The following is a 24,446-nucleotide window of genomic DNA, read 5'->3' as shown; positions in this document are numbered from 1 at the left end:
GCCTGGACTAGAAGAGTTGTTGCTGTCAACAGTAATAGTAGGAAAAAAGTTACCACATCCTCTGAAAATGAAAACAAACCAAAACAAAACTATCACCTCTCCTGCCAGCACACAAAGCAAGGACACCAGGCAACGGTTCAAACAGAGCCCCCGCATACAAACAAACAAAGACGCCTGTCAGGGCTTAAGGGGGGAAAAAAATGGCACAGCTGTAGCACCACATTAGTGAAATTGTATGAGCCTTTTTATTTTCAAGGATGCAGACAGATGCCACCTGAAACACAGGATGCTTGGAAATACCTCACACAAACACACACACACACAATTAAACCACACATGTTCTTTGAGCTTCCTTTCTGAATCTCCTTAGCACTAATTACATCAATGCTGTCACTGCTGATGGAAACCAAGCAAAGCTGTTCTCTGAATAGTTTAAACTTGTACAGAACTAAAGGGTCATTCAGCAAAATAGAGTTTTTGAGATGACAAATCACCATTAGAAATTAGAAATAACGATCTTAGAAATCACGTCTATGTTCGTGACTGCGAAGTTAAAAACAGACGATGCTTGAATTTAGAAGGTAGGCAGCAGAAGATGGTGATTGTGGATATTATTTTTGTTGCCCAAGTTGAATCTGATTGAGCCTAATTTTAATGCAGGCATCCAAGTCACTTTGTGGCTACCTGTGCCCAGCGTACCTGCAGCAGGGAGGCTGCAGCACAGGGCAGCAGCACAGGGCGGACAGGTACCCGCTCTGGAAAGGAGGGCTGAGTGTCTCTGTGATAAACTGAGTCTCACTTGTAACAAACTGGTAGTCTTTGAAAAATGCCTCTAAATATGACCCATATTTAAAATAAATGTTAAGTCAGTGGATTCATTAAAAGGCAAAGAGGCGGGTAACATCATTAGTGCACTTTGTATTTTTGGCACAGTTTCCACTGCCTGGGAGAAAGGCTGTATTTTGTCTTTTGGGGAGAAAGCGGTTGTGTAAAATAGCCATTTTTTACAGTTCAAAAGATAATTGAATTCCCTGATTCACAAGCTCTTGCTTTTTTTATCTTCTCTTTCCTCTGTCAGGTTCTTGCACAAGAACCCAAGCTCCCAGGTCAGAGCTCCCCTATGGGAGCGGGCTTTGGACACCGGGTAGCCTAAGTGGTCTGACCAAACAGAACCATTGCTGCAGTCACAGGACACGAGTGTGATCAGATAATCTGATGGACAGCTACTTATGGCTTTGGTTTTAAGTTGAAGCCAGGAGCCAGCTGGGTTAAATTTCCAGTTGGATGCAAAGGAGATGGGATGAGGTGTTTGCATGAATAGGAAGTCGCATATTTCATCTTCTGCTGTTGCTGCAGAGGGCTGACCCTGGGAGTGACTTTGGGCAGGAACACTGATGACTTCTGGCCAGGAACGGCCACACCACTGAGTTCCCGGCGGTGGCAGACGTGGCTCCATGGCAACCTTGCTGTCACTCGGCTCTCTCGGGCTGTTGCCACACAAGGGAGCAGCGTACAGAGCAAGGCTGGAGAAGGGGTGGTTTCTGTCATTAGAGAGCGGCATCAGAGGTAGGTCTGTCTTTCCTGGCAAGGAGGATATGGCTGTTTCGAGCAGAAAAAAGAAATGTTGCCCATACAAAGCCTGAAAGAACTCATTTCAAGTAACTCTAATATTAGTCTGTGTAAGAGGAAGCAATTTCTTCATCATCAACAAAATGCAGATCTTGATAAACCAAGGGCTTAAAATTTTAATGCAAGATCTCAGAGTGGAAAATACTTTCCATATAAACAGTAAATAATTAAAGAGGATTTTCTTACCAAAAAAGTGGGAAATCTGACTTTAAATTGGTGTGAAGATATGAATCATAATCTGCAAAAACCTGAATGCATTAATCTTTTAAGAAAATATTTACATAAGCATATTATAAGCTTGTTTGGGGATTTGTTATGCACTGGGTGGAGAGTATATTATGCAGACAGTAATGAAAGAAAAATTAAGATTTGTAAACATGTTTTGTATTGTAACTATAGAATATATTGCAAGAGTTCAGGTAAATTTGTGGGGAACTTGCATGAGAAGTGGTGCTTTCCCATTGCACAACTGGTTGTATGTTCATACATGTGGTCTAGACAAAACTTGCTGTCACACAATACAGGAACTTCTTCAGCCTCTTCCTGCACTGCTGCTCTAGAAGATGGGGCAAAGCACCTTTGGGTTTGCCCTTCAGAGCAGAGCCGGTGTGCCACCCCTGGGGAGAGTGGCTGGTCTCCTACACCCGACAGTTAACTACGACTGAGCTGCGCTCACCTCACACAGCGCGTTTGTTACCTAGTCTAAGGGCACTGTGTTAGGGATAATAGATGGACGGTCTGAGTGAGACACGATGGAAAATTACTAGTTGAACCAAACCCAGTATACGTGCCGAGAAAAAGGACCTCAGTACTGTTGCTGCAGAAACTATGCGTGTATCCATGAGAACCTGACCTTCGAAGAAGAAGATAACAAGAAGGGAGTACAACAGTGTAGTCAGGTATCAGACAGCCGCTGTTAGCAAAGCTGAATCATGAGTCTGGTAAGGCTCGCTGCATGCACTGGCCACACATGCAGCAACTCTAGCCTGTACTTTTCCACTCAATCCAGTGCAGGATATAAGGGGGCTGTCTTGGGTGGGAGAGGGAGCAAGAGACATGAGTGCGCTTTGAAGATACAGGGGACGCCCTGAAAAAGTGCTGTGCCTGCCTTCCCTCTGCCGTACCGATGTAGCTCCTTGTTATTCTGCTGCTCAGTGATGCTACTACAGTCTATGGGGTTGGTAAGACTCTTAAGTAACTTTTGGGACATTTGGGAACTGCTTAGCAAGGCGTCGCAATAAAGCTGAATTCACTGTGGCTTTTTTTTTTCCTGTAGCAAGGCTTCACAATAAGTGAGTTAACAGAGTTGACCTTTTTTTCCTTTGTGTGGGCTCCGGTTTGTACGTTGGAATCTTTAAAAAAGAACCGGTTACAGGCACACAGCCCTCAGAAGACCGAAAGAGCCGTCTCAGGAGCCGTGGTGCTGGGTGCTATGTGGGAGACACACAGACAGGCACCCACCGTGCCTTCACGGCTGTGGGGTGGCAAAAGCAGCCAGTATATGAGCAAACAGACTGAAAATCATCGAGAAGTCTTGAAGCAAAACAATATACGCTGCAATATATAGGAATTGATTCTTTCAAGCTGTCAGAGATACTAGAGAAACATTACAGAGATCATCACGTTGGCCACTGATTCTTAAAACCCCAACAAACCAAAACCCCCACTAAAAAAAAGTGTTCTGAGCAGTTTTGTAATGTGTGTTCTATGAGATAATAGGTCCTGTGGCAGCAACTTTTAAATACAGATGGGCAGATTGATTTAAATGAAATAATAACAGTCTGTACTAAGGAATTGCAAAAAAACCCACCCCCAAAAATAAAATTATAAAATTTTCTAAAGACCAGTCAATAGAGAGAGAAGCTACCTTAGGCTGTCCGATCCTTGATGGGCATATTCTGACTGTACTAGATTTTCTTACTCTGAAGTGAAAGTCAATGGGGGGAGTAATGAGGCAATGTAATGCTTTACCCTTCTTGTCTTTTATAATAATTTAGTTCAAGCAGGCTTTGGGAAAATCACACGCTTATTTCAAGATCCAAAAGATCAATACAGCAGCATACATTTAGTGCTTGAGGGAAAATTTACTCAAAATTGTTTCATGATGAAAATGCCGAAGGCAGATGCTTTTGTTCAATCTGTTGCTTTGAAGGGACCTTGTAATCTTAATTCCAAGGTAAAGTCTTGCGGCCATTGTATCAAAGGCAGCACATGTATCTCTTTCCATGATGAATGCTAGGGATCTATGTATAGTAATTCAATGAAAAAACCCAGTACCAACACATTTGAATCTAAGAAACTGTACAAAAACTTTGGACTAACAGCTGATTCTACAAGGTATAAAATACTTTTCCTCATATACCTACGAACTCTGTTGTTCTTTGCTGAGCCAGTGCTCTCCCATCCAAGTGAAGAAGGTCACAGAACATCTCAGCCAACAATGCTCTAGCTTCCAAAAATTTGAGGGAACAATCAGCAGAAACATGGATCAAGCTGAACTGAGAAAAATTTGTGTGCTGATAAATCAGCATTTCCTGTTATTTCAGTTTTTGTGATGGCATGTATAATATGGAAGCTTTATAGATATTTAGGAAATCAGCTGAAACTTGTAGTATGATCATATATCCAGGTAAGAATTTACAGAGCGGAGCCGGTGGTGACCTTAGTCGCTCAGCATTAGACCCTGTTCCCCACTTCACATCATGACAGTGGCAGGTCAAGACTTCTTACTCTGGTACCATGTTCTCAGTGTGGCTCTGTGATCCCTCACGGCCGCCCTGGGTGATGGGGTCTCTCACCAACCACATTTCCCAAAGCAGGAGAGAAGCTCAAGCACTGTGCAGCAGTCAGAGAGCATTTAGCTCTTCTTTTGACACCCAACCTGGGCTGCAGGGCAGAGGGAGGGGTGATGCTCCCCCAGCACATGCTGTCATCACAGCTGCAGTGCCCTTCCTTTTCCCCCAGTTCATATTTGGGCTGCATCTGCCGCTGCTAACTTTGGATTTTCATCTTCTGTACTGTAAAACTAGGGGAAAATATCTTGACCTGTATTCACAACAGTTACGTAATTTTCATGTAATGAAAGGAAGGTTTATTAACCTAACATTTTTTTTTTTTTCAGCTAGAATAACAGAAGCTGTAAACACACACACTGATGGTGATGAAATCTAAGATCCTGCCTGGACACAGGATAAACACTTAAAACATAGAGGGACGAACAGCAATAGAAAAGTGCTGGTACCAATTTATCAATGCTGTTTTCTCGTCTAGGTGTAAAGTGACCGACTGTTACAGTAACTTTTTTTTTTAATATTTCCAAAGTCTTTTCTGCCACGTGAATGAATGTCTGCGTGAGAAAATTTGTGTTGGTTTAAATCTTTATAAGGATAAAAAGAGCTTCTTATGCAATTTAGTTACTTTTGGCTAACTAGTACATAGCCTGAGGAGAGACAGAAGGTCCTACGAGGAGGAGGAGTACGAGCTGCTTAGGAGCTGGGTGGAGATACGCAGCTGAGTCTCAGAGGTGAGGGAAAGGAAATTTTCCTAGGGAGCCCCAGGGACTGTCTACAGCTGGATGCAATTCAGAAAGACACTAGCTGGATTCAGAGCAAGGCGGCAGGACTGCAGGTACTCCCCCCTCCTCACTGCAAGGACACAACAAGCCAGGGGATGCTTGTGTTTGAGTGCTTTTTTGTTTTGCTTTGTCTCATTCTGCAGATTTGAATTTTCCCTATTTAAGCAGCACATCGTTCTACTCAGTAAGTTTGAATAACAGAGATCGAGAGCCCTTACCATGCTTCCGCTGTGCTCACAAGGCAGATTTAAACCAGATTTTTGAGCAAGAATCCGGCCAGTGCAGAATCCCATCGCATGTTGTGTCTCCTGTACACACAGACTGCCACAGTGGGGATTTTGAAGATGCCAATAGTGCAAAATCAGGCCTTCAGCATGACAAGAGGATGTTCTTGAGCACGGAGAGAAGTCCTACTGGGAGATAAGTGACAGTAACGGTCAGTCAAACCTTGTTTTAGAGGGAAATGCTCTAAACTAGTCTCTGAGGTATTAAGGTCTACCCCTGCATTATCTTGGTTGCAGAGTCAGACGCAGTGCAGAGAGAATCAGAATTATCTATGTATGCAATAAAGCTGGTCTTGCTCCCAGTCTGGCTGCTAGTATCATTCCTGTGGCTGGCATTCCAGCTGGCTGCCAGTATAGCCAACTTGCAAATGAGTTTAATTTGCGCGTGGTGCAAAGGGTTCATTATTTGAAGTCCTGAGACAGAAGAACGGGATATTTTAGGTAACAAACAACATCAAATATGTTTGTTTTGTTTTTTTTTTCCTAAGGAATGAAGTCTTATTTTCCGTTGAGATTTAATACAATGCAGGTAGCTCTTCTAAATCAGAAGGGAGCACCACAAGGGGACTGAAAGTGGTAAAATACTTTGCTCCAGTTTACATGAAAAAACTTTTTCAGTCTGTATAAACTGAAATAAGATCCTTGAAATTCAACAGCTTATCAATAATAATGTCTAAAATTGGGCTTTATCCATTAATCTCGAGCCAAAAATAAGTATTTGTTCTTTGTCAAGTAGGCAGGCCATGAAAGAAGCTTCCAATTCTTTCATTATATATTTTGGAGTAAAGGTCTCTGACCCTTGGACATAAAACCAGAAAGAGATAGAGGATGACTACGTGACATTTCTTGTTTTCTTCATTTGGACAACTCCTCTCTAGACTTTCTGAAATCACCCTCTCCCTGTGATTACCCTGCAGCTTTCACACACCACTTCGGAGCCAGCTGTGTGTGAGTAGCTGCAGTTTTTTCCCACCTTCCAGTGGACTACTTGGCCAACCAAAAAAGGGTTTTACTCATGCATGTTTCTTAATAACAGTGCGCTGATTTGTTGTAACAAACATTAACTTCATGATCCACATTATTTCATGATCTTCCCCCGCCTGCTCTTCTCACTGCCCTGCATTCCTCTCTCTTTCCCAAGTGCTCGCTTGGGGTGGAAGCAGATCCTCCAGCTGCATTATCCAAATACTTCATGGGATTGTAATGCTTTGAGATCAGTGCCAGAACAACAGAGAAATGGCATTTTCTCTTGTGAGTGTAGTGATAGGACGAAGGGTAACATTTTAAACTGGAAGAGGGGAGATTTAGATGAGATATGAGGAAGAAATTCTTTGCTGTGAGGGTGGTGAGCCCCTGGCCCAGGTTGCCCAGAGAAGCTGTGGCTGCCCCATCCCTGGAGGGGTTCAAGGCCAGGCTGGACGGGGTTTGGAGCAACCTGGTCTGGTGGGAGGTGTCCCTGCCCAGGGCAGGGGGTGGGACTGGATGATCTTCAAGGTCCCTTCTAACCCAAACGGTTCTGTGACTCTGTAATTGCTCATCAGCAGCAGAGCGAGGACTTGTGCTTTCCTTCCAGGCATGCAGGGCAGTGGTATCTGCGATGAGCTGCCAGCTCAGAACAGTACTTTTATCACTTGTTTTATTGAGGTACAGAATGGCAGAACAACTCATGCAGGTCACAGAACAGAGCTCCTTTCTCTCATTCTTTATCCGGTATTTCATGTTTCTGGGTATTTTCTTTTGCTGCTGTACCGCAGATACTGGCCACGTGAACCCTGGTTTCTTTAGGTAGCTTGCAATTTTGAGGCAAGAACAACTCAACCCGAGCTCTGGAGAAACCTGTGTGAACAGGAGTAAAACTCAGCAGGGCGACGCAAGCCGGAGGGCTGGCACTGGCAGCAGCGGACCATGCCTGGAGGCCGCTCTGAAACACCTTCTCTCTTTCAAAATTCATGCGGGGATGACGGCAGCACGGCACCTTACGTGGATTTTTTGAGGAACCACTTATTTTGGGGAGCTCTGTGCGTTCCCCGCGCACACCGCTGCCGAGGAGTGCGGCCCGGCTCCTGCCAGGTCTGGAGGCCTGAGGCGAGCAGCGGCCCGTTGGGCCCTGCCGGGCCCGGTTGCGGGACGGCCGCCCGGTACGGGCGCTGGCCCCAGCTCCCCTGACAGGGCCGCCCCGCCCCGCCCGCCATCGCCTCCCCGCGCCGAGGCGGGGCCGCTGCGGCCCGGCGCTCACATGACGGGCGAAGTCCGGCGAGGCAACATGGCCGCGGCGGCGGGGTAAGCATCGCTCCTCGGCCGCGCTACCGCCGGCGCTCCCCGTTCGACCCGGCGCGTCCCCCCCGCCTTCCCCTCGCCGCGGGGGGCGTCCCGGCCGGCGGCATCTCGTTGAGGCGGGCCGGGGGTGGCGGAGGGCGGTGGTTGCCCGGGCGGGCCGGGCCCGGCGGCGGGCCCTGGTGCGGCGGAGGCCGGCTGCCTGCGCCGGGCAGGGGCTCCCGGAGGCGAGAGCAGGTGTGTCGTGGGAGGGCGAGAGCCGCGGGAGTCCCGCGGCCTCCCCGCTCCCGGGCCCAGCGGGTCGCAGCGCCTCAGCCCCGCCCCGGCGTACCCTTCGAGTTGCGTTAGGTTTGGGAAATCGCGCTTCAGGGTGGCTGCGGAGCGCTTAGCGCAGGGTCTCTCCCGCGCTTTATAGCTAATTCAGTGCTTTACGGAGGTGCCATTGAAAATGCATCAAAACAAGAGGGGAACTTTTTGCAGCCGCCAAAAAGATGTCGCGCTGGGCCTTGGCGCTGACTCTTCCATGGCCGGGTGGAGGTCGCTCCCCTGCGAGGTCCTCTCCCGCCCCGGTGTCCCCTGCGAGGTCCTCTCCCGCGCCGGTGTCCCCTGCACAGGGATGCTGCTGCCGAGAGCAGTGGGTACCACATCCACTGGGACGGGACTTGGCGTTTTTGATTTATCTACACGGAGCGCTGAGTTCCCTGTGAAGAAAACATCCAGTTTATGCTTTAAACAGCATTAGTTGCTTTTACTGGCCTCGCTTGTTTCCTTGTGCTGCTGTTAGCGTAGGCCTCTTGCACTTCACATATTTGATGTGGAAACAGCATTAAAAATTGGCTAGACTTCAGGCTGATGTTGATAACTGTTGCCCAAAACAAACAAATAAGTAAGGTCCCGTCAAAAAACAAATGATAATTTCTTGAAAAGTAGTTTCAGTGGTTTCTCATCTTTGAAATCTGGATGCTGTCTGTGTGACCTCAGTAGAACAGAACCAGCAGTTGGTCATTTTCCTTCTGAAAACCAGAAGTAGGATAGGTTAACTGAAAAATAGTGGGAAAACCAGAAGTAAAATAGGATTCTTGGTTAGTGTGTTCTGGTGGTTGCATCAAAACAAAACCGAAATATTAGATGGATCATACAATAACAAACTAACCTCCCTGCAAATAGAAAACTTCTGCAATAAGTTTTAGAAATCAACAGTTCCAGGCAAAAGAAAAATATCCTTTAAAGAAACAGATGTAGTTTAATGTTCCTAGTTGCGTTTCACTTCCAGTTTAATAAAATAAAAGAGCTGTTGTGAGGGCTCGGGACGAAGTGATTGTAAAAATTGCATGTGACAGCCAGCAGAGAAACCGTCAGCTTCTGTGGGAGGCCTTTACCTGGCTGAGCAATGGCTGAATTCTGGTACCAGAGTAGTGCAAATAAGGAAGCTGAGCTTCACTTGTCCTCTCCTGGTCTTGGAAGTAGCCATTTCTGACACTGACTAATGCTTATTTGCAGAAGCTTGCATAGCTTCAGAGAGGTGTGCACCACAAAGTAGTGCTTCCGTGACATATGCTTCATTATCAAATATATAATTCTACATTAGAGTTTGTGGCTGGAGACACCAGGGTCCTTGCGTTAAGAGAAGAACCAGACCTTGAAGGACCAGCCAATGTATCATACTAATTACATTCCGGTATTCTTGTGTCTTGTGTGGTGTAAACCGGCTGAGGGATTAGAGATCACAGACCAAAATTGAAAGCTTGTAGTTCCCCATTTAGAAAGAATTTGTGGTAGTATTGTTAGGTGGCAAATAACAGGGAGTTTTATGCTGATATCACTGCATGTGTATTGGCAGGGTTGATAATGCATGTGAGGCAGCTGTATACATGTACCTGCTCAACTTCCCATGAGTGGCATAGTGATGAATTCTATTTAAAACTGAAAAAGTGCTTATAATAATCATGGCATAGACAGGACAGTATGTGCACAGGGGTTTGCAACAGTTGGGCTGGAAGGATTATGGAAAAGAGGAAAAACGGGCCAGTCGTAACCTACTTACCTGCCGTGTATTTCGTAGTAACAGAGCAATGGGCATGGCAGTGACACAGCCTTCTATAAATAGAGACCAAGGCTTGCCCATGAAAAAATGTGCAAGTCTGAAACAATGGTACAGGGCCAGATTCTGCTGTCGATGAATATCGTGGCATCAAATTCAAGCAGGGAAAGCAGGATCTGTTATATATAAGGAAGAACCCAGTTTTGCCGTAGGCTTAGGTAAAATATGCAGAAGAATCGTCATTTTGCATCAGAATGCATTTCAACTCCACTATTAACATCCCAGTAAAAGATGCTCTTAAAGTGGCTTAGTGAGCTACCAGTAGGAATTGCTGCCTGACATCATTATTTCTCCTTGAGTCTCGTTCTGGTTGTCAAAGGTTTTAAGTACAATAAAAGAATTAATAGTAAACGTAATGGAGATGAAAATGTGCATTTGCAGCAGCTTCCTATGAGCTCCAGGGTGTAGGAACAGGCCTGAGGAAGGAGGGAGGTCAGTCTTTTTTTTTTTTTTTAAATCACAGCAAAAAAAACCAACCCAAACTTGTGAAGCACATAAAATTACAACAAAGGTGACTCTTTTCCTTCCTTTGAAGCAAAAATATAAGACAGGTTGTGCTACAACCTCTGCTTCTTTTTTGTTTTGTTTTGTTTTGTGTTTTTTTTTATCAGCAGATACAAAGATCTGAGAGCAACCTATGGCATAAGAGTATCTGATGATGTTCTCTCTTCCCTTTTATACTTGTAATAAGGTGAGCGTATGATTTCCAGGCCTCTGCATGGAGTTACTCCAGGGGGTGATCTCGCTTGGATAACAGCGTTTTCAACCTCTTGCTTATTGATGAGTTGCTGAGCTACAGCTTTGCACCTGAAAAGCCTTGCCCATATTTAGTTTAAGGTTCACTGTCTGATTTAAAACTTTCAGTAGCTTTTGCGTGGATTTTATGAACTTGCTTCATTGTTCCTACAGGCATGAGTACCCCAAAACAAAAACTTATGCTGTGCTTCCCCGCCATGCCCTTGTAACGATCACCTGCCCTGGTGCTGGTTTATCAGGTGTGTGGGGGGAAGTCATAAACATAAACATGTGAGTTTTGTGCACCATCAGCTGAACTCCTAGGTGCATAGTCCAAAAATTGGATTAGCAAGAGCAGTCATTCACCTTCTAAAATTACTTATGCTGTTACATCAAGTAGTTATAAACAAGTAAAATAACATATTTTATTAGCTCTTTTATGCTGTGTCTGCAGTAAGAAATTATAAGGTTTACATATCTGATGCTGATAAAGTCTTTCAGGAGGTTACCCTAAGCAGCTATAAATCAAAGGTTACCTTTCAGTTTGCCTATGAAAACTATATAATAATTAAGATGTGGAGCTCTGCTTCTCTAAGGTTATGTCCCTTGTTCGTTTGTTTCTTGTAATTTTAACATAGTAACAATTTAACTGCACCTTTCTGTCATCTACTCTAGAAGCATATCTGATAGAAAATGACCATCCAGCCCGTCAGTCTCCAATAAGCTGAGAGAAGCTGCGTTGGAGGGGCAAACTGGGGTTAAATCATAGGGTTTTATTGGTAAAACAGTGTTTATCTGTAATACTGAAGCTCCAAAGCACAGCTTTGCTATATTAAACATTAAAAAAAAAGGAAATGCTCTTATATTCTTCTCTCCTTATCTGATCTGAAAAAAAATAAAAACCCTACAACAAACTACTGTAGTTCTACTGGTAAAGCTCCAAAATGTGAAGGTATGGACCTATAACAAATGTGAATGAATCAGCAATATATTCTTGTAGCACTTTAAACACCTTAAATAGCGCGCTCTACTTTTCACCTGTGTTCTCCCAGTTGCGGCTGTGTTGAGTACCATCGCGGGGAAGCTCTCCGGCTGTCTCAGTGCGTTGGTGCTGCCTTAGGGGCAGGTGGTGATGTGCAGCAGGAGGTCACTGGCATCTGGGATGTGCTCCTGCGGCCACGGCTGTCAGTGCAGTCACTGTCTGAAGCGGCTTGTGTGCATGCAAGAATAAACATACGTACATAGAAAAGAAATTTGCAGATACTGTGTGAATACAGGAAATGCAGTTGTCCTGTGTCTGCTATCCATCATCCTTTCTCTCCAGTCTCCGTTTCAGCTACTGAACATTTCCCAGAAGGACCTGCTGAAGTTTGCCAGACTTACTGTACCCTTCCACTTCTGTTTTCAGTAACTCAGAACTCATTCTGTTCTTTCCTGTTTTGCTGTTACTGAGCCGACCTAGGCTGTTTTTGCTTTCTCCATCTACTTTTCATGTTGTTTTACCTAAAGGAATGTAAGGAGTGACATGCTGTGGGCCATAGCTGCAGCCAGCTCTGTCTCCTGCTGCTATCTTTTTCATTTGGTACGCCTATGAGCAATGTTTGGTTGTTGTTTGAGAGTGATGCTGGTATTCAGCATCTCTTCCCCTTCAGTGATTTGTTTCTTGTTTGTAGAGTTGAACTAAACTTCCTTTTCTGTTCTAGACTAAAGTAACGAACGCTGTGCACCTGAATCGTGCCAACCACTGTCTTAGTCTTCCATTAATTGTCAATTAAAAAAATCTTTTCTAGACCCTCCTTTTGGCTGGGGAATGAGACCTTGAAAGTGCCTGTAGCGCTCTTTGCCTTGAATAGAAGACGGCTGTGTGATCGCCTGAGACAGAATAAGGATGTCCAGAAGAATTCGATTGTTCTGCTGCAGGGTGGAGAAGAAACCCAGAGATACTGTACAGATACTGGTATCGTGTTTCGCCAGGTAAGAACTGAATTAAAACTTCAAATCAAATTAAGAAACGCTCTTCAACTGCATGAATTTTTAAATTATTTTTAATTATTTTCTCTTTATCTCTCATGTGCGCATTGCCTTTCTTCGCTTAAATAAATTGGCTTCTTTCTAATGTTGCCTCTTCAGCTTTGAGTTACTCTCTCTTTCAGTGCTTTAGTATGCAGGCTTGTTACTTGGTTTAAAGGCCTAAACCTGTTTAAGGCCCTACTGCCTACCAGTGTTTAACATAATATTAAAGGCAGCCGTGGAATATTTCATATTTTTTTTCAGTCTTTTCTGTGACCCAAAAAATAGCCACCTTTCTGTAGTGAAACATATTACAGTGGACCTAAACTGAATTTATTCATAGAGAAGTGTATTTTAAGCTTTTATGAATCGTGTATTCCACAAAGCAGGTTGTATCTTAGAATTTACAACATGTGTCTTCTCCTATTAGACTCTTTCTTAAGTACCCATGTGTTCTTCTGTCACAGATAGGACTTAATAACTTGTTAATGTCATGCTGAATGCGTTCTAAGTCTTTGGGAAAGTCGGCATAACAGAACTCTAATTATACGTACCCCTGCAAAGCTGTGTGCTGTGCGTAGCTGCTACAGTACTTTGTTTTGTGAATTTATTTGGGCTGTTGTATGTTATGAAGAAACAAAACCAATAAATTCTAATCTAGATAGCACTTATCTTACGTAGTTATCGGTCTGTTTTTAGAGGAGATGCAGCTTTCAGGTACCAGAGTGTATGTCTGTCCTTACCAGAATTCATCTCTGTATTGTTAGATGTTTTGCTGTTTGCTTGTTTGTTCTTAAAAAACCTCTTGCTAAAGGCTGTTCCTAGTGCAGCTTCCTCTTCTCTGGGGGAGGCTGGAGTTTCACTTCAGCACTCAATTCACAACCCAATGAATCTGCGCTCTGCTTCCCCCTTATCTCCTGTGACATTATTGTTTCTTCCTGATACAATGTTCCCTAATTTGGGATTGGAAGACTGTATTTAATTGTGTGATGTATATTTATTGTGCTGAGTTGACCTGTTTATTTTTCGTGGTAGCTAATTAATCTCTGATCCTTTCCAGTTACCAACAGAGGGATTTGTATTACTGTAACCTAAAAATAATCAGTCTGAAAAGCTTTAGACCTAAACCATTTCCCCCCTCCAAAAGCAAGAGAGATTTCTTTCAGATACATGGAAGTAGGAATTAGTATGTACTGTAGTGTGTTTCTAAAGCTGGTAGAAGTGAGGGTTTTCTTTTAAGAATGTATTTTGTCTTAACCTAGGAATCTTACTTTCACTGGACTTTTGGAGTAACTGAAGCAGGCTGCTTTGGAGCAGTAGATGTTGATACTGGAAGATCCATGCTTTTTGTTCCACAACTCCCTGAAAGCTATGCAGTTTGGATGGGAAAGTAAGACATATCTTTTAACTGTGTTCTGATGTATCTGGGTACTCCATGTGATGTAATTGTCTGTAGAGCTGGAATGCAATCTCATTTTAATCAGATTCCACCAAATCATTGGGTGTGAATTGTAGTGATATGTGCATATAGTGATACAAAACGCGATCAGTTGGTTTTGATCATATGCTATCAAATGATCCGCCACCATTTGGTAGAGAAAACATTTATAATTGCAACCCATGGGTCTTGTGGATCCATGAAAGGAAGCTGAACCATAAAGAAAAGCAGAAATCTTGTGTTAAGACAGAACAAGTTAAATAGTAAAGCAGGCTTTTTCAGGTTGCTTTACCAGTTTGCAGCCGCCTTAGCCAATGAAGCTTTATGAATGGCAGAGGTAGTTTAACCTCTTTGATCCTTTTTTTGATATGAACTGACAGACTGGGGAATGTAATTTTAATTCTGTTCTGTGAGTATGCCATAAACATCTCTCTCTCTTTCCACATCAGTAGTAAATATTGCTCAGTGCCGCAGTAGTGGTGGAATTGATTTATTTATGTGTTCATTTCTTTTCTCAGTCTTAATTGTATTTATACCCTCTAACAAACTGTAAATTTTTTTTGTTGTCTACATTGTCTCAGAACATTGGATTACTTCTAATTTAATAGTTTGAGTTCAGGTTGCTTCGCTTCTAATTGAAGCTATCACTTACATTTTAATGCTAATTTTGGGAAAAGGAAAACAATTGCAACCAATCCCATATGCTGAACTGTGCCAAACCATATGGTAGGGCATGCTGCTGTCTTCTCAGAGAGTTTATATGAGTATCCCTGTCTTAGACCTGCCAGGGAACTGAAATCGTTTGTGATAGCATAAAAATGTGAGTACTGCTATCTGAAGTATTTTTAACGTCTGTTAAAGTCTGTTCCCTGGTGGTGCTTGTTACCGTTTACAGACAAAGCTTTTTCCTCCCCCTAAGTTCTCTTCTGCTAGTTCAGATCAGCTGTTCTGTACCCACGCTGATTGTGTCTAATCTGAAGAGGCTTCAAAATATTATTGAAATTCCTCTGTCATTTTGCATTTTCAAACAAAATATTGTGGTGTTTATAAATGGTGGCCTTTTTGATTTGTTTGTGCAGCACTCGTTATTGGTTCATTTACAGAATTATAAGTCTGGTTAAAAGTAATTTATTGTCCTTGTCTCTTCTTGCAGAGTATAACAAATTGTCTTTATCACAGCATCCTTGTTTTCTAAATTCTCCTCCTTACCCTTCCCTCTGTTTGAATCTTTATTTTCTCTTCTGTCAGCTGTGGTCATGTACTTTTTTTGCTTGTCAGAAGGAGGATGGATGAATAACTCATTTGTGAGTCAGTAGCAGTTCTGCTTCATAAGTTGGTTGGCAGGGGGTACTGCACACAGCTAGGGATTGTGTTCCTTCCCAGAAGACTCAATTGTAAGTCAAAGCTAGCACTGAAAGAAAAACACAAATAAGTTTGCCTTCCATCCACTGCTGTTTATCTACTATAGTTTGCCTTGGAAATGCTTGTTTCTGTGCTTGTGGAAGGCACTATGTATCCACTGAAGAAACATAAATGTAACATCAATGAAGCACAAATTAATTTAGTGCCTTGCATGGTGTTTCTGAGGTTGGTATTTTACTGAGGTCTATGGCTGGTCTTCTGTTTCATAGCACAGGGTGCAGTTGCTTTGCCTGGTGTTTACATTGCTATCTATTTAAGACAGATGTGGGAATCTGCGATGTGAGGTTAGGCAGAAATGGATAGATTCTCTTAAAATTAATGCAGAAAGCTCTTTACTACTACTCTACTACCACTGTATTACTAAATGTATTGTTTGATGTACTGTTGTGCTTTCACTTCTGAGGGTCACCTATTTGGGTTGGTTTTGAAATGTAGCTTAGGTAATGTGGCAGTCAGGGTTAACCTTTTTCCCATGATCTAATGCAAAAGTGGGGCTTCTTGGCTTCTTTCAAATTGCAGCCTTAGTTTGGCCAAGACCAATGAAGTGTCTGAGAGTGTTTGCTTGGAGATGAGCAGGCTGTTAGTTTACAAATGAGACCGTAAGGGCTGTAATTATTTTAGTCTCATGAACTGCACTTGTTTTCATGAAGGGTTTGACGTGCTGAGGTGGTGCCTGGGGACTCTGAAGAATAGGTGAACATGGAGATGATGAATGCACCACCCTGGGCTGTGGTCTGCCAGGAACCCAGCACTATGTTGTACCAGTGTTGAGGGTGACTGGCACTTCTTTAGAAGTGTTAATTGTCTTGTAGGACTTCTTGCTGAGTGTGCGCCCTCTAAAGATTTGTAAATAGCTGTAAGGCTACCTTTCAGAAGTCCTTCAAGCCAAAATAACCTGTGGAGTTTCAAAAGAGAGGAGAGATTTGATTTAACTCACAGACTAAGGACGTTCTTCAAAAACCCCACAATGTCTTTAGGTGGCAATCGCAGAATTGTTATGAGGGTAATTGTAAGGCCGGTGGTCCTACTTTCCTGTTGGGAAGGGATTGCAACAGCAGTCAGTCTGTTTTCAGATCATGAGGGTGGGCATTTCTCCAGAGGTTGGGCTAGCCCATTTCTTAGTTGTTGCCTGGGAAAATCTTTTAAAGTAAGAACCGCTTTGTCTATCTCTCGATCCGTACCTCTGCCCCCTGCTTCTCTGTCTGTTTGTAAGGCAGAAACAAAGACTCACAGGATGGCTTAGGGCATGGGCTTTTGCGCTTCTGAAGTATTTTTCTATTCTTAGTTTTGGAGGAAGAATTTAAGAAAATGAATCTGGTAATATAGGATTGTAAAGGCTCCAGAAGAGTAACTGTGTTGTAAATGCCCCTCTTCCTCGACATGGTCTTACCTAGTCAGGTTTGTGGTGCAAAGCAGTGAGCAATCATTTCTATTCCTCGGCAGCATTAAGTTGGTATGACTGCATGTCTTGCACAGAGACTTCAATTTCACTAATTAATGCTGCACCTGCCATTTACCTCCTTAATTATAAATGACAGAACTAGTCAGTGTGCTGATTAAAGATATTTTATAAAGTAAAACATACTGTACAGCAGCTGCTTTATGTGGAGTGGATGCCAAAATAACTTAATTGCCTTGACACGTAAAGAGTGTTTCTAATGGAAAACAAAAATATTTAACGCTTTCATGCTCTAACTTTAGAAATACATATTAAATGAGACAGGACAATATTTATATGCAATTTCCTGTGTTTTCTTTGGAGCCCTGCTCGTTGATTGGTAAGTATAACAACATTAATCTAGCGTTGCATCCACTGTAAGTAACGTTTTTCCATGAAGTTGATTGGAAGCTATCTGTATTTGCAAAGTTGAACATTGGTGTGGCACTTTGGAGCTTAATAAAGCACGGGGAGATGCTTTAAAAATGTTAATAATTTCTTATTGACCTAAGGAGGAAGCTTCTTAAATACGGTCATCTTCTAAGTAGGTTACAACCAAAATCAGCCTTTGGTTTTAGTGATTAAACTTGACTGACTTCAGCAAAGCTGAGAAGTTTTACTACCTTTGGAAAGAAGTGCAGAAGTACATGATTGGCTTGTTTGCTTTTTTTCCCCCCAAACGCTTTTGTAAAAATAGTTATTTTGGCTTTTAGCTTTTTTTTTTCCTCTATAGATTGTGTGTGGCCATGAAAATTAGAAGCTAGGAAATGACGTTCTGGATTTCTTTTTCTTAATAGGCATGGGTAAATTTTTGTGGCATTTGTGTTTTGAATAATTGTGAGTATTAAATTGTGTACAGCGTGGTATGTTTATCTGACTACATCGTGGTGGCTGAGACGTGCAGTAATTAGCTGCAAGTTTGGCTAGAAGGCGGCAAGGTCTGTAGTGAGCCCATTTTATGCAAGCTGCTATTTGAGACAGCTCTTTGGAAAGGTAGTGGGATGTATATGAGTGCTCTAGGAGCCACACTCTAAATCACCTTTCTTGCTCTTCTTGATGCAGATTTTGCAGGAATGAAGGACATTTTCTGGATGAGTTTTATTGATGATGTACATACATACAGGTTGTCTTCTCCGTAGCACGATCTGGAGCTGTGTGTTCAGATAGCATACTCTAGAAGGGTCTTCCATTTTATCTTCTAAACTGATCTGCTGTATCATCCTCTTATATTTTTGCTAGTAATTTTTTCTCTAAAATTAAATATGTTTAGTGTTTTCTTTTTCTATGTCTGTCAGTTTGATCCCTTCCTACCATTTGTCCCTTCCCCCTACCCAGTGAATCTTTATTTTACTGTTTAAAAAAAACCCACCAGTTTTTAATCACTTCAGGTCATCTTATTACTGTTTTGTACCAACTGGCAATTGCAATTTTTCTGCAAAGTTTGTTAACACCTGCAAATGCCATCTGTGGATCTCATGAACATACTCAGTCCTGCTTCTGTTTCTGAATAGCATCAGAACTAATTTCAGTCTTTGCAGTATCCCACTAATCAAGACTTGCAGTCCATTGCTGGTGATCACTTTATCTTTTGAGAACGCCAGTCTAAATTGATACAGCGCTTTTCAGTGTGGCAGTTGGAGGGTTTCCCAGCCCTTGGAAAGCTCATCTTTTTATCTATTTATTTATTTTTATTTTCTGCTTTAGGCCTTTCACTTTTTTTATTATGGCTAGTCACTGGGTTTCAGGTCATATCGTAGTGTTCCTGTCCAAGCCAATTTGAGTTGATTTTGGAGAGTAAGAGTCTTGAGAGAGATTTTTGTCAATTATTTTACTGTTATTCGGATAGTACATCTGTTGCTTTACTCTTCATCCGATCCTTTGAAAACCGTACAATAAAGCTGGTTGCTTTTGATTGACGAGACTTACTCGTGCAATTCCCCATGCTGCTTAATTTCCATGATTCCGGTTCTCTCCATAGTACAGTGATTTCCATTTGTTGTCTCCCGTTCAATTATTGCAATATTTCTCTGTGGATAAAAATTACTTTTACAGAATAATTAGTGTCTGGATTGCTCTTGCCACTTTACTGATGATTGTTTTTCTCTAAACAGTGCTGCTTGAATGCTCTGACTTCGCAAACGATGAGTTTAGTCATTGTCCCAGTATTTTAATTGTCCACAAGCCTTGCTCTGGTGCAGTGTGAATATGTATTGTTTCTGTCACTTTTACTTCAGTAACTGTTTTTATAAATCTTTGCTTTCTAACTGCTTAAGTTTCCTTGTACAGAAATACATGTTGAGAATGTTCTATGTTGAGAATGTTGAGAAAGTTTTAAACAATAATACTAATTTATACTATATATAGTACTATTTATAATACAGTATTTATAGTCCATTGATTTGCAGTCCGTATCCGGATGTACCTTTGACTGGATGCACGATTTGGCGATTTATTAAGTGTTCAAGTGCTTCTTTTTTCTCTCCTCTTTTTGATTCAGGTGTATTGAGAAACAGAAGCAGCACTAAGTAAATCAGCTTGACAATGCTGCACCAGAGTTTTTTTAATATCCTGATGTGGCTTCAAACTACAGCAAGAGAAAGTCGCGTCCTGCCTACGCACGGCTCATGCCCGTGGTATGAGCAGGAATGTTGATAACCCTCACCAGGCATTTCTTATTTGATACTTTATGTAATGCGCTAGCAGGAGCGTCGAGTTCAGTGATAGAAACTCCTGATAACATTTTGAAATGTCAGAGAATTCAAGTTTTCTTTTGATCAGGCATGTCATGTGTTTTTCCTCCAAGGGCTCTGCTGCTGGTGGGAAGGTACGCTGCAGCCAAAGCAGTGCCGGTGGGGTTTTGTCAGCAGTGCTCCGACAAGGCTCTGCCCCTCCACGCAGCCTTCTGCCCGGTGTGAGCGCAGAGCTCTCTGCTTCTTTTTGGCCTGGATTTGAGAAGGCACTCCAGTGAAACAGACTGTCAAGTGAAATATCTACAGTGGTGCCTCTATTCTTGCACTTGTAAAATTCTATGTTCTCAGCTCCTCACGTTAACTGTTTTCTGTAGGGTTTTTGTTCCCTGCGACCTGTGCTGTGTCTGCCTGCGCCTGCAGGAAGGGCTCTCTGAGAGCGTTGTCTGTGTTGAGAAGTGTACAAAGGAGAAAAAACAAACCCAACTGTTTTGTTAAAACAGGATAGGGAAGAGTAGAATCACTCTTAATGCTTCTTGAGAGGTAAATGTGTGTAAAAGCAGGTTTTGTTTTACTCGCTGCGCGCCCCTTTGCCTGTGTACTTGCTGGAGCTCTGGGTGTGAGCGCTTGGCCTTGACTTGACTCCTGGGGGATGCCAGCGACTTCTGTGTCTTACAGGGGCAACGTGGCATGGTGGGTCGGGTACGTTCTGCCTTTTCTTTGTGCCCAATGAGTTGTTGTGGCAAGTTCCTTTTAATTTCTTCGTGGTTTAATTTTCCTTACAAGTTATAAGGTGGGAATACTTGTCATCCCCTTCCTAAAACTGGTCAGGTCGTCTTAATGCTGCTGTAAACATCAGTGCTGCTTCTTTTCATGCTGTTACTGACTCGTATGGGAGCTGAGGGACATGCTGCACACATTCCAGAGCTTGTTGTTGTGCTTTTATGTGTGGGACATAAAATATTGCTCGTTTTTCCCCCCCATTATAGGCTTTTTTTCCAAAGCAAAAAGCAGAACATCTGCTACTGACAGATTCAGTATGTAACTTTCTCAGTTAAGAAGCGTGAGCTGGGACCAGTGTTTGAGTGGAACACTTACCATATAGTGACCTAGAAATTATGCTTACCGTCTTAACCGCTGTAAGTCTTTTTGTACCTTTTTTTTTGGGGGAGCAGAGCTTTCTAATGAGTATTTGTCAGCAGTGTTATGCTACAAGAAATCTTTCAGGGATTTCAGTGTATAAACATTCCCTTTGTTACAGTTTTTTCTGTACTAGTATAGAGCCCTTCTCTCCAAGGAAGCATTTTATTTGCAGAAAGAAATAAAGCAAAGGTTACCAGTTGCAAGTTTTCTGGTTTTGTTTTTTGGGGTAGCTCTTGATAGTATCTTTTAAATGTCTAATCGAGGCACTGCTTCTTGAGGTAGAATTTATAGAGAACCTAAAGAACTTTTCATCTTTTGGGAATGGCTGTGGTGGGAACAGCTGAGCAGATGCAGTGAGACCGTATATTTGAAGTAGCTGAAATAAGTACTTCAGAGCTTGGCTTTTATTAGGAAGACCCATGAGAGTCTCCTCAATACTTTATTTCTGATTTTGTAAGTCCAATGGTCTGTATGTTGCTCATAGTTATTCTGCTTCTGCATAATCTGTGCGTAGCATTGGGAGGTCCAGTGTCTCATACCCAGCATCGTAGAACATGTGGACTCCTGTCCCTCTGCTAGAAATGGCTTCAGGTACAGCCCTGGTTACCTTTTCCAGTCAAGTCAGCTTGAGTCTTCATCTTCAGTTCAATTTCTTTTAAATTCTGTTATTTTCTCAAAATCCATCTTGCTCTGGACTGTATCAAAAGGAGTGAGGAGTCTGAGTTTACATGTATGCAAGTACTTCTGTCTTTCGAAGGATAAACCAGAATCTAGAGAAATGTGGGAAGGGAGTAACCTTAAGGTAGTCAAAACATTGCTGGAGGCTGCCTGTAATACCAGCGAGCCCATTAGTACTGTTTTGTTTTAAATCTAGCTTGATGCCTTTTAATCTTCTTGTTTGAGATAGTGAAATTCCTTTTGGATATATAGGTGATTGCATTTTTTTGGACAAAGTCAGGAACATCTGCTGGTATCTTGTAAAGCCTCCTGTGTTGTTCTTTCTAGCAGTTCTCGACACCCTCTTGTTTGGCTAATGCTTTGCCATCTGTTAACTTGATGATATTGTAACGAGGAGGGAGTTTATTGGTGCATCTCTGACAGCGTTAAAACACTGCTTTTGTATCCCGTTCCCTCCTCCTGCTCTACATGCTTTGCTGATGTATTTCTATTCGTCTGGTTTAATTTTTGCCAGGGTTCTTATTCTTCGCATGCAGTCTCACTGAAACTTTTACTCTGCTTTAAGCTCATTCTAGCAAGGCCTGAGAAATGGAGTGGTTGACTGTGCAACTTCGATTGCTGACGACTCCGCTGGGCCAGTTTGCTCCTTGTGCATGTGTTTCCTCCCATGTAAGTGAGGAAAACGCCACATAACTGGTGCAGTGGCTTGCTGGCAGTCAGTGTGTGCATGCCGCAGTGCCACGTACAGACACTATCTGCACGTTGGTGTTGGCATTTCCTTTGCTTGGTAGAGACTATCTGCTCAAGTTAAAGGGAATTTGCCACGAGTGGTGTTTTATATCTGTTAGTCTGAATGTGAAAGTTAGGGTGGAATGGAGGAAGCAATACTGTTGTATCCCTGTAAAGCAGAAAGCTGTACTGTCAAGTTTTGCTAGTTTTAGCTTTTCTGTCTCACTGCGTCACTTCTGATTATATGATATGAGCTTGGACAGGTTTTCATGCATTTTAGGCAATAGTACTTGTAGGGCTTTTTAAGATAGCGCTGTAGCCTGAACATTATTGTGTAGATCCCTTTGGCTTTAGACTTTGTCATGAATTGTGTCTTTGATACACTGTTCCAACTATGTTAATTCTTACTTTCAATTACTGCATGGAAGAACATCACTTTCCGGTAACTGCCAGGAGCTGTGGATCTAAAAGACAAAGCCTTGCAGATCTGTATTTTAATTGCAGGAGATAGTGTTTAGTATGGCATGTCTTGCTTTGTGTCAGTGCTTGCTGTCTTCCTTCCTGACATCCTCAAGGGATCCTCAAAATGGCTGTGGACTTGCATTTAGAGATTCTTACTGATCCTTTTTAGAAATACATTAAATGAATGCTGATGTTTTTTTGGCTAAAGCCAGATTCAGTGCTTAGAAGTTGCAGGTGATTCTCATCTGGCCCTAATGTAAGTTCATTGATAGCAAGTGTGATCAGACAGCCTGGAATACTGCTTTGTTGTCTGTGCCGTGTGGTACTAACTTCGGATTGCCTTTTGCGGGAGAATGGTAACCTCATATTATGTTAGGATACACCTATCGCTTTCTCTTATCTGTAACAGTGCAGTAAGGGAAGTTGTGTTCAAGGCACCCTTCTTTAAGAATAGCTTTAAAACGCAAACAAGGCCAGAGGTGAAGACTTACGGAATTCTGTAAAACCATTAAAATCTTAGTATTAAGGGTTTGTTATAAATTGTGTAGGTGTAAAGCCACAGAAATGAGGAAATGGTTTTTGTAATGTATAAGTGAACATAAAACCTATAATGCTTATAAGCATGCTGATGGTTCTCATGTGTCTGCCTATTCTGACAAGCTGATCACAAGAGAACTTTGCTAACAGGAGCTCTGAACGATCCCGGATGGATGACAAGACAAGCTTAAGGCAAAGAATTAGCACAACACAGAAGAGAAAGCAAAACTGGCAGTTACAATTCAAACAGCTTCTGCTAGTAGATGGAAATGGTGCAAGTGCCGTTTCTGTGTTGTTATTCAGGTAAATGTTCAATAAAGTATTTTAGTTCTGTATTTGAGAGAAACAAAAAATATGTGAAGCATCACAAATTGATGGTGGCAAACTAGTTTCTCTTCCAGCAGTAAACCTAGAGAAAGTTAAGTAGCTCCTAAAGGTCATGTTTTTATCCAAATATTTTAAAAGAGCTGACCAAGGGCTTCTCCAGGCTGCTGTGAGAATTTCAGTAGGGAAGAGAGAGAGGATGCTGTCAGCAAAGTCTAACAGCAGGATGTACAACCATATCAGATGTCTGAAAATCAAAGCGTCTAGAAATCAAACTAAAAATGAAGTACACGTGCTTATTCTCATCTCTCCTGGCTTTTATAATCTGTGAATGGCTTGCAGATATATTAGGAAATGTAAGGTGTGTAAAAGCAGTGCTGATACTAAGACCACCCTCTGGAGGGTCCTGGCAATTCCGTACGCTTTTTCCAAGACTCAGTGTCAGCTAGCAGACCGGAGCGGGACGGGCTGATGCCCTGATCGGGGTGGCTGCTTGGTGTTAGCAGGGTGTGGAAAGCTAAAGCTTTTTGATTAATCTGTGTTGTGGGGAGGAAGGAATCCCAGGCAACTTTTAGAGGAGACGATGCAGTCAACTTGCCACGCTTCAGAAAGCTTGGAACCTCCTGCTCTTGGGTATTTTTTTCCAACAGGAACAGATTTACGTCCTTGGCTATGCAGTAACATAAATAATCTTGAATTAGGAACTCCAGATGAAATGCTGAGGAAAAGCTAAATTGGAGTACTTTAGGAAAAGCTGAATTTCATTTTAGAGCTGATCCACTGTAAGAACTGAAACCTGAAAATCTGTCCTAGAAACATGAAAAAATGCAAATACAAAGCGACCAGTAGGAAAAAGTGGTAATATATATTGAAGATTGCCTGCAAGAATGTTTAGATGCAAATGAAAACATATACATATGAATGTATATCAGCAATTAGGTTGCAAATATATTAGCAGTTGGCTTAGATGCGTTTCTTTCA

General features: G+C 42.4%; 1 protein-coding gene across 1 annotated transcript in view; it reads left to right on the top strand.

Annotated features, from left to right (window-relative positions):
* The first annotated feature begins 7,685 nt into the window (after positions 1 to 7,685).
* PEPD (peptidase D) overlaps positions 7,686 to 24,446 on the top strand; it is a 133,430-nt gene continuing 116,669 nt past the window's right edge. The window contains exons 1-3 of the mRNA XM_054198808.1: positions 7,686 to 7,767; positions 12,388 to 12,571; positions 13,870 to 13,997. Coding sequence (XP_054054783.1) covers positions 7,724 to 7,767; positions 12,388 to 12,571; positions 13,870 to 13,997 — 356 coding nt within the window. The 5' untranslated portion in view covers positions 7,686 to 7,723. The remainder of the gene's footprint in view (positions 7,768 to 12,387; positions 12,572 to 13,869; positions 13,998 to 24,446) is intronic.

This window comes from Rissa tridactyla, chromosome 4 (genome assembly GCF_028500815.1).
Source record: "Rissa tridactyla isolate bRisTri1 chromosome 4, bRisTri1.patW.cur.20221130, whole genome shotgun sequence".
Taxonomy (NCBI): Eukaryota; Metazoa; Chordata; class Aves; order Charadriiformes; family Laridae; genus Rissa; species Rissa tridactyla.
The sequence above is the reverse complement of the archived record's forward strand: the minus strand, read 5'-3'. Positions and strand labels throughout refer to the sequence as shown.